Source organism: Musa acuminata, chromosome BXJ1-2 (assembly GCF_036884655.1).
Source record: "Musa acuminata AAA Group cultivar baxijiao chromosome BXJ1-2, Cavendish_Baxijiao_AAA, whole genome shotgun sequence".
Lineage (NCBI taxonomy): Eukaryota > Viridiplantae > Streptophyta > Magnoliopsida > Zingiberales > Musaceae > Musa > Musa acuminata.
In genome coordinates, this window is record NC_088328.1 from 22111758 (window position 1) to 22132019 (window position 20262).

The 20262-nt window shown below is 37.7% G+C and overlaps 2 protein-coding genes across 6 annotated transcripts; both read right to left on the reverse strand.

The window, feature by feature from the left end:
- Positions 1-83: 83 nt before the first annotated feature.
- Positions 84-9488, reverse strand: LOC135598583 (protein STICHEL-like 2). Of its 4 annotated transcripts, none has more exons than XM_065092641.1 (7): positions 9009-9488; positions 6732-8331; positions 6385-6598; positions 4438-4644; positions 4039-4254; positions 2538-3279; positions 84-731 (listed from the first exon to the last, which is right to left on the reverse strand). In XM_065092641.1, exons 2-7 carry the CDS (start codon positions 8256-8258, stop codon positions 659-661), a joined length of 2979 nt encoding a protein of 992 aa, XP_064948713.1. In that variant the 5' UTR covers positions 8259-8331; positions 9009-9488; the 3' UTR covers positions 84-658. The 4 variants fall into 4 exon arrangements, with proteins under 4 accessions (XP_064948713.1, XP_064948727.1, XP_064948704.1 ...); XM_065092655.1 differs by having other exon boundaries at positions 4453-4644; positions 8887-9488; XM_065092632.1 differs by having other exon boundaries at positions 8887-9488.
- Positions 9489-9561: 73 nt separating this feature from the next.
- Positions 9562-18975, reverse strand: LOC103973126 (actin-related protein 3). Of its 2 annotated transcripts, XM_065092665.1 has the most exons (11): positions 18704-18932; positions 17224-17458; positions 16921-17145; positions 15499-15645; positions 13569-13661; positions 12815-12934; positions 11463-11573; positions 11260-11385; positions 11089-11187; positions 10769-10838; positions 9562-9699 (listed from the first exon to the last, which is right to left on the reverse strand). In XM_065092665.1, exons 1-11 carry the CDS (start codon positions 18748-18750, stop codon positions 9623-9625), a joined length of 1350 nt encoding a protein of 449 aa, XP_064948737.1. In that variant the 5' UTR covers positions 18751-18932; the 3' UTR covers positions 9562-9622. The 2 variants fall into 2 exon arrangements, with proteins under 2 accessions (XP_064948737.1, XP_009385888.2); XM_009387613.3 differs by lacking the exon at positions 9562-9699 and having other exon boundaries at positions 10369-10838; positions 18704-18975.
- Positions 18976-20262: the final 1287 nt, after the last annotated feature.

Below are 20262 nucleotides of genomic sequence, written 5' to 3' on the forward strand. Positions count from 1 at the left end.
TGAGTAAAAATTTGTTCTATAAATCAGGCATCTTCCTTCAGCAAAGAAGCCATTCCCCTCAGCAAGAATACAATGATCAGAGCTTAAGAACAGCAAATTATACACATTGATTTCCCAGATAAGTTTTCCTGACCTTTAAACAACAGTTTGTAATCGTGTCTTACTAGCAGAAGGCACTAATACATTTGACTGGTCACAGAGATCCAATGAGCAAACAGAAACTCCAATGATGGATGCACCTTTCATCTCTGTACAAAGAGATCAATTTAGATAAGATGCTGTTCATTTATCTCAGATCAATTATATTACACAGCTTATGATGCCTCCAGAACATTGAGACAAAATGGGCCATCAAAGAAATCACATTTATCATAATATAATTTCTGCTAACTAGAAGCTAATGCCAGATAAAATTAGACTTTCTCGGTTTTCGCTTGTAGTGCTGCTGCTTATTGTGAATGTAGGTAGACAGCAGAACAAGGGTACGTAGATAATCACTGTAGAATTGGGAAGACAAAAATGATCCACATCTGGCTGATGACCATTCAATGTTCTTGGGATAGATTCTGCAACTATTGTATGAAGCAGAACATCTCATCTATGATACCAATGCTCTTTTATTTCACTGGATGTAGGTTAAGAAGCATCAAGCACCTCTCTAGTCAAGGACTTGGGGCTTGGGCATCCTCCAACAGAACAGTTTTGATCTAAGCCTTGATTCTTTGCAAGGTCTGAAAGAAAAAAGATTGCAGTGTCAAAAGAATACTACTATCAGGAACTTGCAGAAAATAAAATGACTCGAGTGAGTAGCTGCTAAATGATTGATTCCTTAATGGCACCAAATGGATTGATGTTTCAAAATTAAAAGTTCAACAGAAAGATGCACATGAATTATCAGTTTACAAGTATCATGTCCTAGCCACTGGATTTGGAGCCACTTCTGTTTTAGTCATGATCTAATCTTATGCCAGCACTTGTATACAGTCTCCTAATTGGATGCATCCTAATACTTCCAAGAGTTATTGAAGATATGTGCTTGCAGTTATTAAAAATCTTGAACCCACATTTAAAAAGTTTCACTGGTTTATTAGAGTTCGTACCTGGCATCTTTTAGATGGACCTCCTTATATGATTATAAATAGAGAGAAACCTTATGGAACTTTGTCCAGATAAATATGATGGTCCGTTACAGTACTAGTCAGGAACGTCAACATATTTCAGTGAGTGCTAAAATTCATGAAATTACCGAGTGATCTCATGGAACTTAATTTGTGAATATTCTGCTTGTGATCAAACTTGTAGCTGAAATAGCAAATTGAGCTTGTGCAGTTTCTGTTGTAGCTAAATATGTAACCTGTTTGTAGTAGACAGTGGTTTGAAGGCATCAACTGTCTTAAGATTTACCCCAGGAAGCAAGACTGGCCACTGGAAACAACTTAAATCAAAATTATTTATTCTTCATAATCTCATTCATAATCTTTTCAATCTGTAGCAGACTTCGGTATTAAAAATCATCTGCCACTTCATGAACCATGTCTATTGCAATTGGGAGGATCAATACTATGACTACACAAAACCTATTCATTAGTTTTCAATAGTTATTAATGAGTCATACTACCAATTCAACCATTACAACCTTTAAAATATTCCTATTTCCAATTCCCCTACATCCATAAATATTTATTAGAGGTAGTCTTCCACCTATGTCCACCACCAACATTTCTATAGGTTATATTTATAAGTCATGTATTCATTCTATTCTATCCTGAAACCACATCTTATCAACAAGCAAACATTGCCATCTCAACTTATCATGTCCAAACACCAACAGATTACTGTATAAACTAAATAGATAACAATCAACTATGACATGAATTACAACAGTCAAAGAACATAATTAACTTGTATACTTTGTTATATCATTTTACAAGCCAGGGGAGTAAAATTGTATGATGGTAAAAAAATACTAGGTAATGTGCCTAGAACCAGATATAACTTCAAGCACCATGTTTATATTTCCTTCACAAGAACTTCTTGGGTTTATATGTATGACTGATTCATTTATGAAATTGAACAAAAAGATTTAATCAGCAAAGTCATGGTCAAGAAGTGCATGAGGAAATGACAAAAAAATGCTAGGTTGTTTGTAAATTGTAATTAATATAATAGCATAAATTATTGGGTAAAAGCCAACAACAATTACTTTTTTAGGTAGATCTGTACATACTCAGATAAAGGTGCTGCTAGAGAAAACCATACCTGGAAGAGACTTCATTTTTGTTGATTGGTAATGCAATGAAACGTTAAATTGTAGTTCAAGATTAAACAGGTTGAGTTACATAGCAAAGTGAAAATAAATCAATTTGAAGGGTGAAAAGGTGCAGTAATAAATACCCATTAAGCACGAAAATATATGGATTGGTGAAGAATGGTTGAGATGTAATAGATTTAGCACCATAAATTTATTAATATCTCAAATTCAAATAAGAAATAGAATCAGATTGGAATACCACAAAATATATCATATTCACACTTACATGGTCTCTTCTCTGGAACTGCAGGTGAACTGGGAAGCTGAGCTGGAATTTAGAATATAAGGGTCATACATGCAAAAATATGACTCAGATGCTTCCTTGTCAGGAATAGATAGTTCTGATTTGTTCTGCTGCTGTATTCTCAGGCAGATCGCATGAGCAGTATTAGACGAAAATAATTTCCTTTGAAACTTTAGTTTCTTTGGGAAACAGTTAGGTTGAATTTCAGGTTCTGGCACACTACTAAATTCACTCGCTTCACCTAGTTTTCCTGAAGAGTATGTTTCAACCTTTCTTTCATTTTGCAAGTTAATTTGTCCATCGGTTGCTACTGATTCAGCACCTTGAACATTATCCTCTGTTTTCCTAACAGTTGTTGCTTTTATGTCATGATTTTTTGGAAGTGGTTTATCACCAAATTGTGCAATGAAAGGTGATAATTTCTGAGCATGATGAGATGAATAAATCTTGAAAGAGCTTTCTATCCTTGCAGATGTCTCAGTCTCACAATCATCACTCATTGTTGAAAGTGATATTTCTTGCTTTCTACCAGAACAGCTCAACAAACTAAATGGTGACTTCTTTGGTTTGGAAACTTTTCTTACTGGTTTTGGGACAAATTTAATTCTGATCTCTACATTGCAGCCCAGCACGTGTTGAAGTGCACATGCAATTAGTTCCTGTGACTTTGCTGCCCTGGATACATGGTCAGGACGATAAAATTCCACTTCTGCCACTGCTACACCTGAAATTTTTACCTTCATGTGTTACACAATTCTCATCAACCGAAAAAATATAAGATGAATATCTGGCAAGGTAAAGAGTAAAATATTATATAAAAGGAAGAATTCCGTTTTGCTTAGAGCAATCCAAAAGTTTTAGGACTAGAGAGATTAAACAGCACAAGGAAAGATTAAATTCCCAATCAAATGTCAAAAGACATCCATGCTTCGTCTCTCTTTGTTTTGCAATGCTGAATTCTAAACTTTATGCACGTAACTGAATCTATGTAGGCCACAGCTAACAAGAAATAAGCCATTGACAGTTGTACAGAAGCACAGAATTGGCTCTAACGTGTATATGTCAATGTTGAATGTTCAGACAAGAATCTGAAATGATGTACATCCTAGTTCCAGTTTGGCAAGGGGATCAAATGAAGATATAGGGTCACAAGGAAAAATAATAATTAAAATTAAGTAATATTATGTTTACGTTGTAATATTGTGAAAATATGATCTGCTGGACATTAAGTTCTTAAGACTTGGAATAGTAAAGAGGTCCAATTCTTGTGCTGTTATGTAATTTGGTATTGGAATGTCATAAGAAAAGAGTCTGGCAGGAGTCCAACTTGTGGAGTGCCGATAGGGCCAATGCAACAGGAAGGATGAATTTTAAACCCAAGAATGCCAAAGTGGTGTCTATTCCTGAATGGACCAGTCAAGTGTGTAAACCATGACTAATATACTTTAAGATGCAAACTATGCGGAAGATATTCCTACTATACCTTCATGAGTATAAACAGCTGATAAGCAACCCTCTTGTTGCAGAAAGCTTCTGAAAGAATTTGATTGACATCGTTGTGTGACTTTTTGCCAGATGCTTTCCAATTTTTTTCTGTTGCAGTTTCTATCCGAACAACCTGGCTTGTTCTCACTGCAAGTATAACAAACAGAGCTCCTGATACCTTCCCAAGCCTTGGTTGTGCTTAATATACCATCATCTGTATTCCAAAGATAAATTTCTTTCAAAGTAAATCACTTTTTACAACTACCATTCATTATTTGTTAGAATTTAAGACACTTTTATTGTCAGTTTTTAGCTTAATTCCATTTAGAACTAAGCACAATATAGAAATTAAGAAGCAAAACATTTTGATTCTGTTAATAAAATAAACTTGCAGTACCTCTTACGTAATTACCTCTCAAGTAGGTCATTTCTGTACATGCATGAGAGCTGTTGATTTCTGTTAAAGGAGAAGATTCTACTGCACTTAACTGTAAAAGAGCAACAGTGAGCCATGTTGCCTGATTCTTTGATGACCTCAATTGTTTTTCAGTTTCAGAAAGAACTTTCAAGGCATGCCTCAGTTTCTGCATGCCAATGTCAGCTGCTGCGAGGAGGAAATCAGAAAAAGAACTAGCATCAGGACCTAACTGAAGAAAAAAACATAGAACAATGAATGCAGTAACAATTCAAGGAAGAGGTAAGTAGCATATCTGTTTCTTGAAGTGAATTCACTCTTCAGAGTTTTCAACTGAGGTTAGAATAAGCATTTCATTGCCAATATATCACGTAGAAACATCAGAATCAATCATAACAGTTAAGTGTTACGTTATGGCAATTTCACGCAGAGGAGTTTTATGACAGAATTTACAAAGTGATATATCCTATGCTTTAATTTTTTTGCAACTATCATCAACAACTCGATAGGATAGATGAAACAATTACACATTGCCAAACAATTTAGGATAACTGCCTGATAATTTGATTAAAAATTGTCCTGATAGAAAACGGCTATCAACCATGACTCTCGAGCAGTTCTCATGTTTACGTTATCATAACGAGGATATAACAGGTAGTACAGCTTTCAGTAATATGATAGAAAAGCCTGATTTCCATCTAATAAATGGAAACAGTGACAGGCAAGGCAAATTTACCTGGTAACAAACAGCATAGGAATGGGGCTCCAACCAGAAAAAAAGGAAATGAAGTGGACATTATAGTCAACTGTAAAGGAATTTTCATGCTCCTATGGCCCACTAGACCCTGAAATTCACTAGTGTATCTCTGTGACCTCACCAATTTTCAAAGAGAGAACCTACAAAAAGCTGGATATCACAGCATGTGACTAAGCATGATCTCAAACAGAGCATGATTTACCAATTGATCAAGCCACTCAATTATGTGTTTGAAGTATCTAATACAATTAGATACCGAGTTCACATTCTTAACATTCTAATACACTTTTTTGCAGCCTACGCCAACAATTTAAAGTGACTTTCCAACTAAATCAGTACAAACAAACCAGTAGCAATTACACAGCTTTATATTTTGAGAAGGTCTCCAAGAAAGGGAATTCTTAAACATAGCATATAAAATTTATCTTGATATATGTAGCTTTAAAGTGTTGATATGTGACCTGACTGAAAATCTGAGAATATACACATATAAGCATGTGTTGTAGGAGAATTGGCTCATTTGCTTATTTGTCAATTGCAAAATGATTGCTTCCTGTATCGAAGCTCCTAATTTGGCCTGCTAGATTCTTTTGAAGGAATTTTTGGAAGGTTGTCCTATAATTGAATTAGCTTAAGAGAGACCATAAGGTAGACTTTCCTTTTGTCTAATATCCTTTGAGGTCCTTGGACAAGTCCCTCTCTGGTATAATTTTGCTTCAATTATTAACTTGGACCAATTTAAGACGAAAAGTTTTTCCAAGACTTCTACAGTATTAATTGTGAGTTATAATCTATGACCACTCACATATTGAGGACAAAATTGTTATAGCTGATATCTAATTTGCTTTTTCTTTCAATTTGCATTATGAAATATTTGGGGACGAATAAACATGAAGTTATTGAGAACCTTATGTGACATTCAAGTAAGAGTTTGCCCCATAATACACAAATTAATGCAATTACCTTGTTATAATAAGATCTACACCATTCAATACATATAATATGGAGAAGGAAGAGTTAAAGTCCGTTGCCAATTTGGTAATAAAGAACAAAAGCTCATAATTACATCAAACAATTTGAGATTTTTTATTCCAGGTGAAAATCATCGGTATTGTGTTAGTTATGATGATTTGGGTAGTACATTAGTAGGGCAAATGGCATATGTAACGTACCAGCATGCCTCTGTATGAAACTTCTACCTAGTTCAGAAAATCCTGATCTTCCAGCAAGGATGTCCATTATTACATTAGCAAGCTGTGATACTAACTGCAAAGGATCAACCCTCGATACCATAAGCTCTCTAGCTCTTCTAACTGTGTTAGCAGTGTCAGACGACAGTGCCAAATCCAGCAAATTGAGCAACTCATCATCAGAAACAACTCCTATCTGCAAAGAAGCAATCAAATAGAATACAATGCAAGATTTATTACAAAGGACTTTAGAAGAGAATACATCCAAATGCCAATTGCAAACAGAGAAGCCCAAAAAATAATTATCATGACAAGAACTGAATACGCACAAGCTCATTTGCAAGAGATACAGTGATTCTCTTTCCAAGCAATGCAAGCTGATCAAGCATCGTTTCTGCATCTCGAAGAGAACCATTAGATTTTGTAGCAATGAAATCTAGAGCATCCATGTCAAACTCCAATTCCTCTTCTATGCTTATCTTTTGCAACCTGTTGATAATATCAACTTCCTTTATTTTTGGGAAGTGGTACCTTTGGCACCTTGACACATAACTGTGAGGCAATGTGTCCAGATCAGAGGTAATCATAACATATACAGCACGTCCAGGTAATTCATCAAGGCTTTTAAAAATGGTTGCCCATGCCTCCTCTCTCAAGGATTGACACTCTTCTATTATGAAGACCTCAAAGCGAGCCGAACATGGAACTACTGAAGCATTCTTCTGAAGAGCTTTAAACCTTTCTTTATGGTTTATCTTAGCGGCATCAAGCTCTTTGATATTTCTGCTCCTTCCGGAGAATAATAACACACATTCCCGGCAGAACCCACATGGCCTATGTTCCACATCGGATAGGCAATTCAAAGCAGCTGCGAAAACCCTTGCGGTTGATGTCTTACCATTGCCATGAGGTCCATGAAATAAATACAATGGAGATATCTTTCCTTTTGTTATAGCATGCAAAAGGGACTGAGAAACTACATTCAGGCCAACCAACTCATTGAAGGATTTTGGCCTAAATTTCTGGCTTAAGCTTCTCGGACTCTGTGGATACCGTGCAGAATTTATACAAGCCGTCTCTGACTGTTCAGCAGATAGCAAAGGTTTTTCCTGTTCTTCATCATCAGAATAAATATTTCGGCCCCTGTACTTTGGTGTTCCTGACCAACAATAACTGATTCCACAACCACTGAAATTTGAACCAACAACGTCATTGGATTTGGATTGTGAATCCAAAGTTGCAAAGCCCATGGTCGGTCGTCTTGAACCGGTAGTATGAGCTTCACTGACCGACTTACATGGACTTCCTGCATGGCTCACCGCAGAAGCTGGTTTCCTCGAATTTCTATAAAAAGGCTTCTTTCCTGTTGCAGTGACCCTGTCAGCCAAGTCAAATTCAGGCGCTTTATAAGAATCTACTTCCACTTCAACATGCCTTGTGGAATGCCGAACTCTTGCCGAAGCCAATGACTTTCGCGGACGATCTCGATGCGATTTATGAGCTAGTTTGGTTCTTGTCGGTTTAGATCCTCGAACTTTCACCGCACAACTCTTCTCAGGGAAAGTGCTCTTCGGATTAGGTATTCTAGAACTAAAATTTGAGCCTGAATTGCTTAGGACATCCTCAATTTCTTCTTTCAGATGATACTTTCCTGACTGGAGAACATGGTGTTTATTCGAATCGTTCATCTCAAAAGGAACATTCAAAGAATTGGCCCCAATGTTCATGTGCTCTATAACTGCAGTAAATTTGCTCATCGAGTTGGTCGATGGATCCCTCAGTGATCTGACTCTCTTTAGTGCCACTAGAGTTTTTGAAAGAGGAATGTCCACGGAATGCCGTGGAGCCTCAGTCATATTGTCGACCCCGTCAATCTAACCAATTAACTCGAGGGAATAAAAAGAAGATGTTACTCTTCCTGTTCCATTCCTGCATGACAAGGATTCAGCAACCACATCAACTTAGCAAGAGAGATTAAGTTCATCCACTCAAAAACTCCAAAGAAGGCATCAATGTAGACCAAATCAAACAAGATAACGAAGTAAAAGTACCTACCAACTGCCGCATTCCAACAAGCAACACTTAAAACAGCAAACAACAACACATAAGGCTAAAGAAGATCTTAAGATCTCCAATGACAAGTATCATAAACAGTATGAACATATTGACTGGTTTACTGAGATGCAAGTCAAGCAACTTTAACATGTTAGGGGAAAAAAATGACTGCAGTGACACTTAACTTTCCTAGATCGATAACAAAGATCAGAAGCTATTCACACAGCTAATGCTGATAGATCACCATTCCAACACATGCAACATAAAATGGCAAATAAAGCAGACAAACAAGTCAACAAACCTCATCAAACATCACGAAACCAAGGGAAGAAAAAGAAACCCACATCTTTTACTGTAACACGTTCAAAAGCTTCAAAAAACAGGGAAAGGGTAGAAACACAATATAGGACTGTACTCTCAGTCTCTCACCATTTCGTTTCTCCTGAAAGCACAACGGCTCGGAAGCAGACGACAAAATCCCCCAAAAGCCCTCCATTTTCCACGGTACTGAAACAAAGCTAGCCCATCACCAACCGAGCAAAAGAACTCACCTAGGAGTCCTCCGGGGAAGGAGAAGGCAGCCCATTGCTTTCTCAAGAAACAGCGGTCTGACACCTGAGCCCTGTCTGATCATGGCAGCAGAAACAACCAAACCAGGCAGAAACAGGCGTGGCAGAGCGATGATGGGGGTGGCAGACAGGTAAATAGGCTCGGTGTCGAGGGGCGAAAGCAGGCGATGCGGTCTTCGCCGTGAGGGGAAGCGTGTGCGGGTGGGTTTCCCAGAGATTCTTCTGCGTCCGCTGGCCATGGCTCGCCTCGGGAATGGCGAACCCGCGGTGGCGCTGCCGTAAATAGTCGCAGAGGACAGGGGCAAAGCACCGCCACCCGCGCCCGCAACCCCGCCGTTAAGCATGAAGAAGACGACGGAACGGGGTGGATCGACGAATCCTACTCGTCCATTAGAAGAGGATCGCCGACCGCGAGGATCTCGACCGTTCCCTCGCTTGGCTGCCTTGGATTCTTCAAGGCGGCATTTATTAGGGCGGTCTCCTGGGAACAGTCGCGCCGCTGTCTTCTACTCCATGTCCATAACTCCCACCCCCTGCCACGTTAGCTCGAGTCGCGCATCCCTCCCGAGTCTCATCCATGTGCAGTGGATTCCGCTTCAGCTTTGGATACCAAATAGCTTCTTGTTGTTATATGGGAGGAGGCCAAGATTGAATTCACCAACTCGGTTTGTCACTGCATGCAAGAACAGCAGGCTGTAGAGTTGGCAAAGTGATGTCTCAGAGAGAGAGATAGAGATTCAATTAACATGCGAGGTGGGGTGGACGAAAGTGGAAGACTTGTGCCTGTGTCAGATGATGAAGTTTATCTACATATCAATATCTTGCCAGGATGTGAGACATTTATCCCAACATAGCAGTTCAATTGCATGAAGGCTGTCTTATGACATTTAGAGAGAGAGAGAGAGAGAGACCATTTCTCATCCAAAAAGTTTATAGGAAAATGTTCTGAAAAACCTAAGCAAATACAGAGACTGGGCATTCAGCTTATAAAAGAAAGGAAAAGTCAATTCAGCATCACTGCTGCCTCAAATCTTATATATTTCTCGGACAACAATGTACTGGAAAGAGAGAGAGAGAGACAGAGAGAGAGCATCTCTCATCCAAAAAGTTTATAAGAAAATGTTCTGGAAAACCTAAGCAAATACAGAGACTGGGCATTCAGCTTATAAAAGAAAGGAAAAGTCAATTCAGCATCACTGCTGCCTCAAATCTTATATATTTCTCGGACAACAATGTACTGGAAAGAGAGAGAGAGAGACAGAGAGAGAGCATCTCTCATCCAAAAAGTTTATAAGAAAATGTTCTGGAAAACCTAAGCAAATACAGAGACTGGGCATTCAGCTTATAAAAGAAAGGAAAAGTCAATTCAGCATCACTGCTGCCTCAAATCTTATATATTTCTCGGACAACAATGTACTGGAAAGAGAGAGAGAGAGACAGAGAGAGAGCATCTCTCATCCAAAAAGTTTATAAGAAAATGTTCTGGAAAACCTAAGCAAATACAGAGACTGGGCATTCAGCTTATAAAAGAAAAGACAAGTCAATTCAGCATCACTGCTGCCTCCAATCTTATATATTTCTGGGACAACAATGTAATGGAAAAAGGAATACCATCATCTACTGCATTTATTATACAACACAGAAAAAGCCCCTTCTCATCACATCACAAATGTATAGAGCGGGGAGTGAGTTGTAGATGCATACAAAGATATGGTATGCAGTCTTTTGATGTCAGTACATACCCTTGAAGACAGGATTTGTTCTGCAGATGCTGGCTCCGTATTCCTCGTACTCTGCCTTTGTGTGGCAAGCCTACACCAGAAGGAAGCTTCCGTATTAAATCCACACAGAATAAATGTCTTCCGGTATTAACTTAAAACTGTGCATGGTTGACTAGCGAACTAGAACTTATTTATTCATGAATATATACTGAAACTAATGATTTCATATGCACAATGCAAAGATGTAAATATTTAAGTCAAATATAGACAACAAAACCTTTCTTCTACAATTTTTGCTGGTTAAATATTTTTATGAAGATTGGGTAGAGTTCAGAATTTACCTCATAAAATTCAGGCGTCGATGCAAGCACAGAACCTCCAAACCAAACTGCGTATCTCTGAAAAGGATGACTGACCACGTTGACTTCAATGGGTTGAGACTATAGTCAAAACAATAGAAAAATCAGACCTTCACATAAGCAGGCGAAAAGAGAATTCGTTAGACTGCTTACTTTTACGTCATCAATGAGTTGGGCGTTGGATGTTACCATCCGTGCATCCACTATCCTTTTTAAATCTCGTTGCAATCTTCTATGGAAATCCTTAAACATTGTTGATCCCCCAGATAACACTATATTCTAAGGCAGCACGAAGAACATATAAGAGCTAGAAAACCTGAAAATTAAATTGTAGAGACAGGTGATTTGATGCTTACCTTATATAAAGCCCTTCTGGTATCAATTGGTGATAACTGAATGCACTTGTCCACAATAGCAGGTAAAGGAGTGGTAAAATTATCATTGTAAATCTCAGGATGGAAGAAGATCTGCTCATACAAAATACTGATTTTTTAAAACAAGAAAGAAAAATGGGACAGCATATGCTTAACGGGATTATACTTTGTTACCTCAACTTTAGAGATAATTTGATTTAGGAATGTTATTAGTACATTAGGATTTCAGTTTACGGATTTCTGGTCCGTATAATATTTACTTGTTCTTTTTCATCATTTGAGAACCCTATTTCAGTTAGGATCTAGCATAAGACGCCAAAATATGAAGGGACAAACAGCTTGTTTTGTTTGCAAAACAATAAATAATTGATGCTTTCATTTTCCTTGTGCCTCTTTTATTATTACTCGTTCCTTTACCACTTCTTATTATTTACCATCTTTAGTGTCTGTGTCTTTGTCTAAGAATATTTTTTAATTATTTATTCTTATTGTTTACCTATTCACCGTAGAACTGCTAAATTATCTGAAGAGCAAGCTTTGTGGATTCTTTCTTGATTGAAGTAGTTATCTATTTCGAGATCTGAAAATCTTATAATGCTTATATCACCTCTGCACCAATTTTAACATATTATCTGAAGAATGTATGACGTGCTTTGATACCATACCTAAAACTTATGTATGGAAATGGACCAAGAACATGATTGCAATCATAATTTGAGAATCTGAAAGATCTCTTAAAAAGTGTCAGTTCATATCATTTCATGGAAGATCCATGGAATGGCATAATTCATTTTTTACAAAAATGAAAAATTAGAATTGACAAAAAAGATAGACGAGGCAAAGTATTCATGAGGATGAACCACATCAAGAAATACTCTTTCAACAAAACATACATTTGGTTAGGCCTGACCATGATTTGGTTCGAACCGAAACCAAAACCGAACCGGCCCACGATTTGTTGGTTACAAACCGAATCGAAACCAACTTGTAACTGAACCAAAATCGGCCTGTAATCGAATTGGAACTAGCCCCAGGCGATTTGGTTCTAGTTCCAATTTGAACCATCGATTCCGTAAATTTAAATTATTTTTCATTATACAAAATAAATTTATAAGTTTTTATATTTTAAACTTTTTTTAATTAAAAATACTAAAATATTGGTAGTTCGAACCAGAACCACCAATTCCAGTTCCAAAACCGACCCTTGTCGATTCGATTCCGATTACTGGTTTGGGAGAACTGGAATCGTGGTCAAGGCTACATTGGTCAACTTGTTCAATAAGAAAACTAATTTGATATTGATTGAATTACAAAGACAAGATAATAAATTATACCTCAGGACCAAGAAACCGTTCATATCCAACATCACAAGAGTATCGTGCTCGGGTCTTTGGTTTGGTACCAATCCATTGCTTTGTATATTTACTATGCTCCTTGTCATGCTTATTGAACTCCTAAAATCATAAAACAAAATAATCAATTGCCAACAACAAGTAATATAACAATTAGTAGAATTTCTTATCATTAAATCTATTTCCACAGGTTACATTACAATTAAGACTTTAATACTTATTTCATTTGTTCAATTTTATACTTATAAAACTCTTTGTTTGTTTTAATCCATGTACATATAGTTTTTTTTGTTCTATGTGTGGGCTGTTAGGACTACTGAAATGACTGACACTACCATTTGTGGATATTAACAAATAAAATTTAACATAACTAACCACTGATGACCTAGTCCTCATTTGAGGAAAGAAAAAAGTTCATTCATAATTTGCTGATCCTTCCTCACAACCTCTCTATGGTAGGTTTTGGTACAAGATCATCTTTAGCTGATCCACTATCAAGTTCTATCAAAATAATAGGATTATGAATGATCAGTGAGTAGTGAGGAGTTTGCTTCATTCGACAATTCTCTTTGTAGCTGGCTTATCATTCAATAAAAATTACTACATTCACGAAGTGACATTTATAACAAGAAATGACACAACAGGAAGAAAAATTTTACATGAAGCATAAAAACCCAGTAGTTTAACTACCTTAGCTTCTATCATGCATTAACTAGTAAATTAAGGACTAAATTACCTTGACAATGTCTGAACAAGTGTAGCAATATGTTTCTTTGATCTTCCTTGCTACTTCAAAAGAATCTTCCGGTGGTATATGCTCTCCCCTTTCCTACAGGGATCATGGTAGCTAATCATGAATGGCAAGTCAAATGCCATAACATATGCTTTTTAAACAGTAGTGTCCTTTTTCATCCCCAACTTGAAGACTGAAGATTCGAAAAACTTGGAATCTAAAAACTTACATGAATGACATAATAGAAAATCCTTGCCTATTGGGTTCAGTCCTCGAATGATAGTCAAAAGTTTAACAAAGCATGCATGTGATAATTCATATTAAAAAGAAAATTAGTTGATAGTTTTGGGATTTAGAATGCAGTTTCAGATTATTTCTAGAAAGAAGCCTTTTTTTTTACTTTTTCTAAAAAAATATAATCTAAGATATCTTTCTCCACTCAGCAGCTTAAGACTTTTGTATCCTTATCTTTTGTCAACTCAAGTTAGGTTGCATGTCAAACTTAAGATTAGTCAACACCTCAGTTCAAGCTCAAGACACCCATAACTCTCTACTCTGAACCATTGCACCTACATCATCAACCATAGGTTCATGAAAACCCTTGCTTATCCTCTATCCTCTACTCCAAAACAGGGTCATCTGTGTTCTAGATGATATCTCTGCCTCCATCCCAACAAAAAGCTCTCACTCTCTCCCTTCATATCCCTTTCTGCATGTTTCTTCCACATTACTGTCCTTCTCCATCCTCTTCCCACAGTTTTCTGTCGCTCAGTTCCATGACTTGAAACTGTTTCAGAACTGAAGGATAATGTTAATGATCAAGGCATGTCAAGGGCTTTTCTTGTTTAAAACCAAACTTCAAGATGTGATAAGATGAGGAACATCAAGGAGTACTGAATAAAAACCTATAAGTTTCTCTTCATAACCCATGAAATTTGTCAAGACACTAATAACACCTTCCTATTATATATCATCATTTGTCTTAGTTAAAACTCAGCCATAGCGCCATACCACCAATGGATCAAGAAGAATCATTTTACTCTTTGGAGTGAAAGAAACCAAAATGCCAGAGGTTAAACCATAACATCCCAAGGAAGCATGGGCTCTAGTACTCAAGGTGCGAGTCGGTTGACCTCCAAAAGGACATCACTACAGGAACGCTGTACATGTTCAGATCCATACCAAAATCCCAACTATGTTCAAAACTGCTTGGTTAACGCAATTCTCAAGGCTTCCACATTTGCTATCATTGGGTAACTCTTTCCTCCTATACCATCCTTCTGATACAAATAGGATGATATATATTAAAACCAATAAAATAGGTCATGCATATCTAGCTTAGCCAACCAAGAAACATCAGTATCATTCAATTGCCGAATGCCTATGACAACAAGAATGTCAAGAAAACAATAAATAATATCAAAAAGCAAAACGACATCTTGAGGACCAATCAACAAGATGGTGTTTACATATTTGACAAGATATGTTATGCAAATGAACCTCTACGTTCAAATTTTCCCAAGAATTTCAGCTCAACACGTTCTATTCTAGAAAAATTATGAATCTTTAACTCTAACCCATCACACAGATTAGAGAATTCCATGCTCATAAGTCATGCACAACAAATCACCAGGTAATATGTTGTATTCTGCCTTCCCTTTTCTCGAATGCTAGAGCATCTCTCCCTAATAAGGGCAGGTGTTTGATACTCATCTTCTGCAAACCATGCATTTCTCAAAGTTATGGTGGATAATGCCCCTCCATGGGGCTTTGTGGGCTTATTGGCTTAAATTAACTCGAATTGATCTTGTGCCCTACTCATGGCCCAGGATGACTTACAGCTTGATGACCAATGTGAGGGCCTAGTATCCATTCCACTAAAAGAGAACATGTCGGGAGAAGGCATAATAGGTGTAAAATCATTGTTTTCTACCTTCATAAGTTGCTGAATAAACTGGGTAGCATCCTTGCCCGCAATAGGTATCGATCGGATACTACTGCCTATTACATAACCATCTGCAACTGGGACAACATGTGTAGCACCATCTCCAACATCAACCACAACTCCCGTCATTTGACACTGAAAATTATACAGGTCAACATAAGCATCATAAGGTAAATCATAAAACTAATTATTTTGAACTGCATGACTGTATACCATCTCAAAAGTTACTTTAATGGGAAAAACTCAATTAAACAGTGTGTATGAAAAGTTATGTACAACTTCATCTATGGAAAAATAATATAAATAGGTCCCCAAATGGAATAATGGATGCAGGATATAAACATAAACAAGCCACTTGAATTGACATGAGAAAAATATTCTGTTATCTCAGATTGTACATGATCAAATTATATTCCTACAAACAAGTCATCTAGTAAGAGATGTAAGTTCCAAAAGAAACTATGTCCATAGTGCTAAGTCAGTGACTTATTAGAAATTACTTTAGTCAACATAATACTCAGGGACTTTGCAGTCTTCATTCTGATACAGTGTGTTCTTTATTCCAACCCACATTTGCAGCACTTCTACCTAACAGGCACAGAATGTGGTCTTATAGCACCCTAAGAAGAACAGTAACACATTAATATGCATGTTAGATAAATATAGATTGATAAGTCTACCACAACAAACTCTATTGACTAAATCTAAACTGGAACTCTTAGCCCTGTCCCAAGATTATTGTCGTCTAGTTCCAGTCAAAAAAGGAGGTTACCATCATCAAAAACATTTTGTATCTATTAGCCGAAAACTATGCTATTGTTACTTGTAATAGTTGTTCGTCAAGATAACATTTCAAGTTCAAACTGCATAAGTATGCAGATACTTTGATCAACACAAGCACAAACTCAATATTTGGTTCCCAAATATTTGCAGTGTCATATTAATCCCATAACAACAGCATCAATATTACTTTGTCCCTCAAACTTTATTTTTTTTTTTTTTTGCAAAGGTAAGTCGTGAAGACGGGATTCGAACCCAGGTACTTGTGATATACTGTCAAAGTCTTTATCAGCTAAGCTTCTTCTTAGGAGTCCCTCAAACTTGCAATAACTAGTTAGAGCGTTCTTAGGTAAATCATACTATAATAATTTTCCCAAGTTGCTTTCTTCAAGTATTGACATAAAATAAGAAATTATGAGTTCAAAACAGGGAAAATACCCTAATCATCATAGAAATGCATAAAATTCCTACACCATCAACATTAGGAACGCAATATATCTGTGAAATAATTTCTTAAATTAGATTTAAAAACACAAACTGGAAGTTGAGCTACATAACAGAAGTTTTAGATATGACTTCAAATATGTATCACAAATGTCAAAATTATCTTGAAAAGTTGCTAACACCTACCTTTGAAGTTGTGTAACCAGCAGCAAGGGCTAGGACAGGCTGAACCGCTATATACAATCCAGGAATATTGAATGTCTCAAACATGATTTCCCCTGTATATTCACGACTCTCAGGAGCAGTAAGTGGACTCTCGGTCAGAAGAAAATAGTGATCTTCTGGGTCACAACGTAAATAATTGAAGATGCATTGTTGCCAAAATCTTTCCATTGCATCCCAATTCTCCACCTGCAAAAAGGGCACTGTGAGCTTGAAGGAATCTCCAAGGAACACAAAATTGCAACGTACTGCTTGTCATTATCATACCTGACCATGATGAATAGGGTAACTAAGACCATATGTAGTACTAGAGCGAGAATACAATAGAGCTTCTTCTCCAATTGAAAAATCAAGATCAGCCATTACACTTGCACTGTGCTGTGCAAGCCAATTTCCTTTACTGATACTCTTTGATTGATTTGAAAAAGACTCATTGACAGCAACGACAGTAGGGATGATGAAGGAAGGTTCAACATTGCCAGCAAATCCCATTTTTGTGTACCTAAGAAAAAGTAAAGCATATCATGGAAGCAGAAATATAATCAGAAGTACTCATAACTGACTGCAATCAAATGAAAGATTATCAAAGATTATCTATTAGCTGTTTACTATAATTAAAAAAATGCCAGAAGAAAGCATAATTTTGCAGGAAAAATTCATAGCAAGGCTAACTTGTCAATACCTAAGCTTGTAAAGAGGCATTCCATTAGACATGGATGGAGAACCCAGGTTAAGGTTCAGCCAGCAATGTGGTCCTAAAATTTCCCCAACTCCTGGTCACTGAACCAGCATTTTCAGGGAAGATGAAACCTTGGGTCCAAGGTCTCTCTGCTTAAAAAATTAGGACCCAATCACTTTATTGACTTCAGCTAGAATGGTCATGAATTTTGTATAGCCCAACAAACTCCTAGTTTAGGAAGAGGAATTAGGATTTAATAATATAAAGATGATACTGCTCCATCCTACTTTCTGCAATATTATGATCATGATAATCTTTTTTGGATGAAACCACATTAAAACAATAATTTCTCAATTACTCAATCATTTAGCTTCTTTTAATGTCTCATAACCCCGTTGACTAGTGAACTTATGATATGTCTTTCAAACATGATGAGATATTCCTAACTTAGTAGTACAAAAATAGGCTTCAGTCAGTCCAGTTTCAAATCTCCAGGACAATAACACATGGTTTTCCTTACTCTTCGTCTGTTGGACCTCTGGCATTCCTTCTCTGTTAAAGGCTTTTGTGTTCACCGATAATTACATTCTTTGATGCTGTCGATTTCCTTCCAATTTTAGGCAACATCCATTAGAGAATGTTTGGTACCAACCGGACTTCCAAAAGCCACAACCTTATCTTGTCCATCCAACACATCACACACAGAAAAGACTGCACATACCCCCTACTACATCCCAGTCTAGAACCACAGCCATATCATAATCTTGACAATTCGACCAAACAATCCGGTATCTGTTCTTAGACACACCTTGAGATGTCCTTGCACATATCACTTCAACCTCGCTGTTCCATAACTTTTCCACCTTTTTAAAGATTTCCTAGCCGACACCAAATTCACTTCAGGATCGGAACTCAAAATCTCCAACAACAGTTCATCGACCAACTTTCACCTCAAGTTTCCGATTTCGCACGCAATCGAGGATCAAACCGACATAACAAGAAGCATATAAATGCAATCAAACTTGCAGGAAGCAAAAAGTGGAGTCAAAAGAGTGACGCCATCAGTACCCGGAGCCGTTGTCGATGACCACCACGGGCCGAGAGGCAGCGTCCATCTGGATGCTTCGGGGCGGGTCTGTCGGCGAGATCCAAGGAGCGGGAACGCCGGGGGCAACCACTCATGGTATTGGCGCCGTCAGGTGCGGCGCTACCGGGGATCCCGGGCCGAGAACGAGGAGGCGAAGGAAAGCGATGGCGTGGATCCGAGCGGCTCGACGCGAATCCACCGTCGCCCTCTTCCGACACGTAGCGGGCGAGCGAGCTCTCGATGGCGACGCCAAGTATATATTGGCCATAGATGCCTTCGGCCTGAAGCATTCCGGCCCTCTCGATGTGTTACTCCGCATTGCTGTCGGCGGCGGTAGTTTTGACGTCACCGTCACGTTCAAATCAATTTTTATTTAGTTTGTAATAAATATATTAGAAAAAATTATTTGGTTTTTTTTTTTTTTTGGAAATTTTGTCCTTAAAATTATCAAAATCCAAATACTTGTAAACACTATAAATATATTACTTTGAATTAAATCATATAGATAAATCATTTTTAATGGTAATGCAGAACCGGTTCTCTATAACGTAGTTTTGGACACCGGTCTGACTCGGGCTCGGTCCGAGTCGACTCCTATTAGTACAAGGCTCGTCCGAATCGAAGGGTAGAAGAAAGCGGCGGAGATCGGCAAAGGAGCAGGAGAAGATGGTGCGGGTGGCGACGTTCTTCGCGATGAGCTTCGGCGCCTTCCTCTTCTGGCAGTCCATGGAGAAGATCCACGTCTGGATGGCTCTCCACCAAGACGAAAAGGTCTCCCCTTTCCCCTTTCCCGTCCTCTCTCGTCTCATTGTAGTTGGATCTGTGATCGAGAAACTCATGTGGGGAATGGCGACCAAAACCTTAGGGTTAGATTCGATAAATATGATATCTCATGGATTGGATGGAGCACCAAACATCTCTTGCCTTTCTGCTCGTATTTAGACCCAGTCGATGCTGGTATTTAGGTATTTCCAGGAAGACCATGCAAGAAGAAACTTCGTGTTACTGTTCAAACCTTCATGGGTTTCTTCTGAAATCACAATTTGATTAATCGATTCTGTTTTTTCTTGACTTTCTTCTGCACAAATTCTCTTTTTTTTTCCACCTAGTTATTAATAGTTCTTGAGTTCCTTGATTTCTAAGAGATTTTTCTTTACTGATCTCCAAGTTACTAATAGCATACGAGTATTAGATCTTCTCTTATAGAATTCAGTGATAGGACAGGATCTCTGAGCATTTGATAAACCAAAGTAAATATGCTACTTACACATTGGAGGGGGAAATTGGTTTATTTTCTGGCATACGAGATCCTATGTATATCATTTACCCAACATTAGAGGACTTTGATGTTTAGACGGCAATGTTCTCCATTTTTGTGGCTGACTACTGGAAGCAAGGCAGTGGACCTTCATAGTTTTAGTGCATGATTGTCTTTGTCTCTTTCCTTTCTATGTACACTATGACAATAGGGCCAATGTAGAATCTTTTGAGTTTTGTCCAACTTACTGTTTTACATGATGTTTCACTCTTTGTACTCTGG

What these genes read in the sequence shown, in the direction of transcription:
- LOC135598583 (XM_065092641.1), bottom strand. Translation starts at nt 8,258, where the DNA reads ATGACTGAGGCTCCACGGCATTCCGTGGACATTCCTCTTTCAAAAACT. An exon ending in TTTCATACAGAGGCATGCTG is followed by an intron (nt 4,645 to 6,384) that starts GTACGTTACATA and finishes TCCTCCTCGCAG; the next exon opens with CAGCTGACATTGGCATGCAG. An exon ending in AGTTCCAGAGAAGAGACCAT is followed by an intron (nt 732 to 2,537) that starts GTAAGTGTGAAT and finishes TTTTTCTTTCAG; the next exon opens with ACCTTGCAAAGAATCAAGGC.
- LOC103973126 (XM_065092665.1), bottom strand. Translation starts at nt 18,750, where the DNA reads ATGGACGCTGCCTCTCGGCCCGTGGTGGTCATCGACAACGGCTCCGG. An exon ending in CCAGAAGGGCTTTATATAAG is followed by an intron (nt 11,386 to 11,462) that starts GTAAGCATCAAA and finishes GTGCTGCCTTAG; the next exon opens with AATATAGTGTTATCTGGGGG. An exon ending in AACTCATTGATGACGTAAAA is followed by an intron (nt 11,188 to 11,259) that starts GTAAGCAGTCTA and finishes TTTTGACTATAG; the next exon opens with TCTCAACCCATTGAAGTCAA.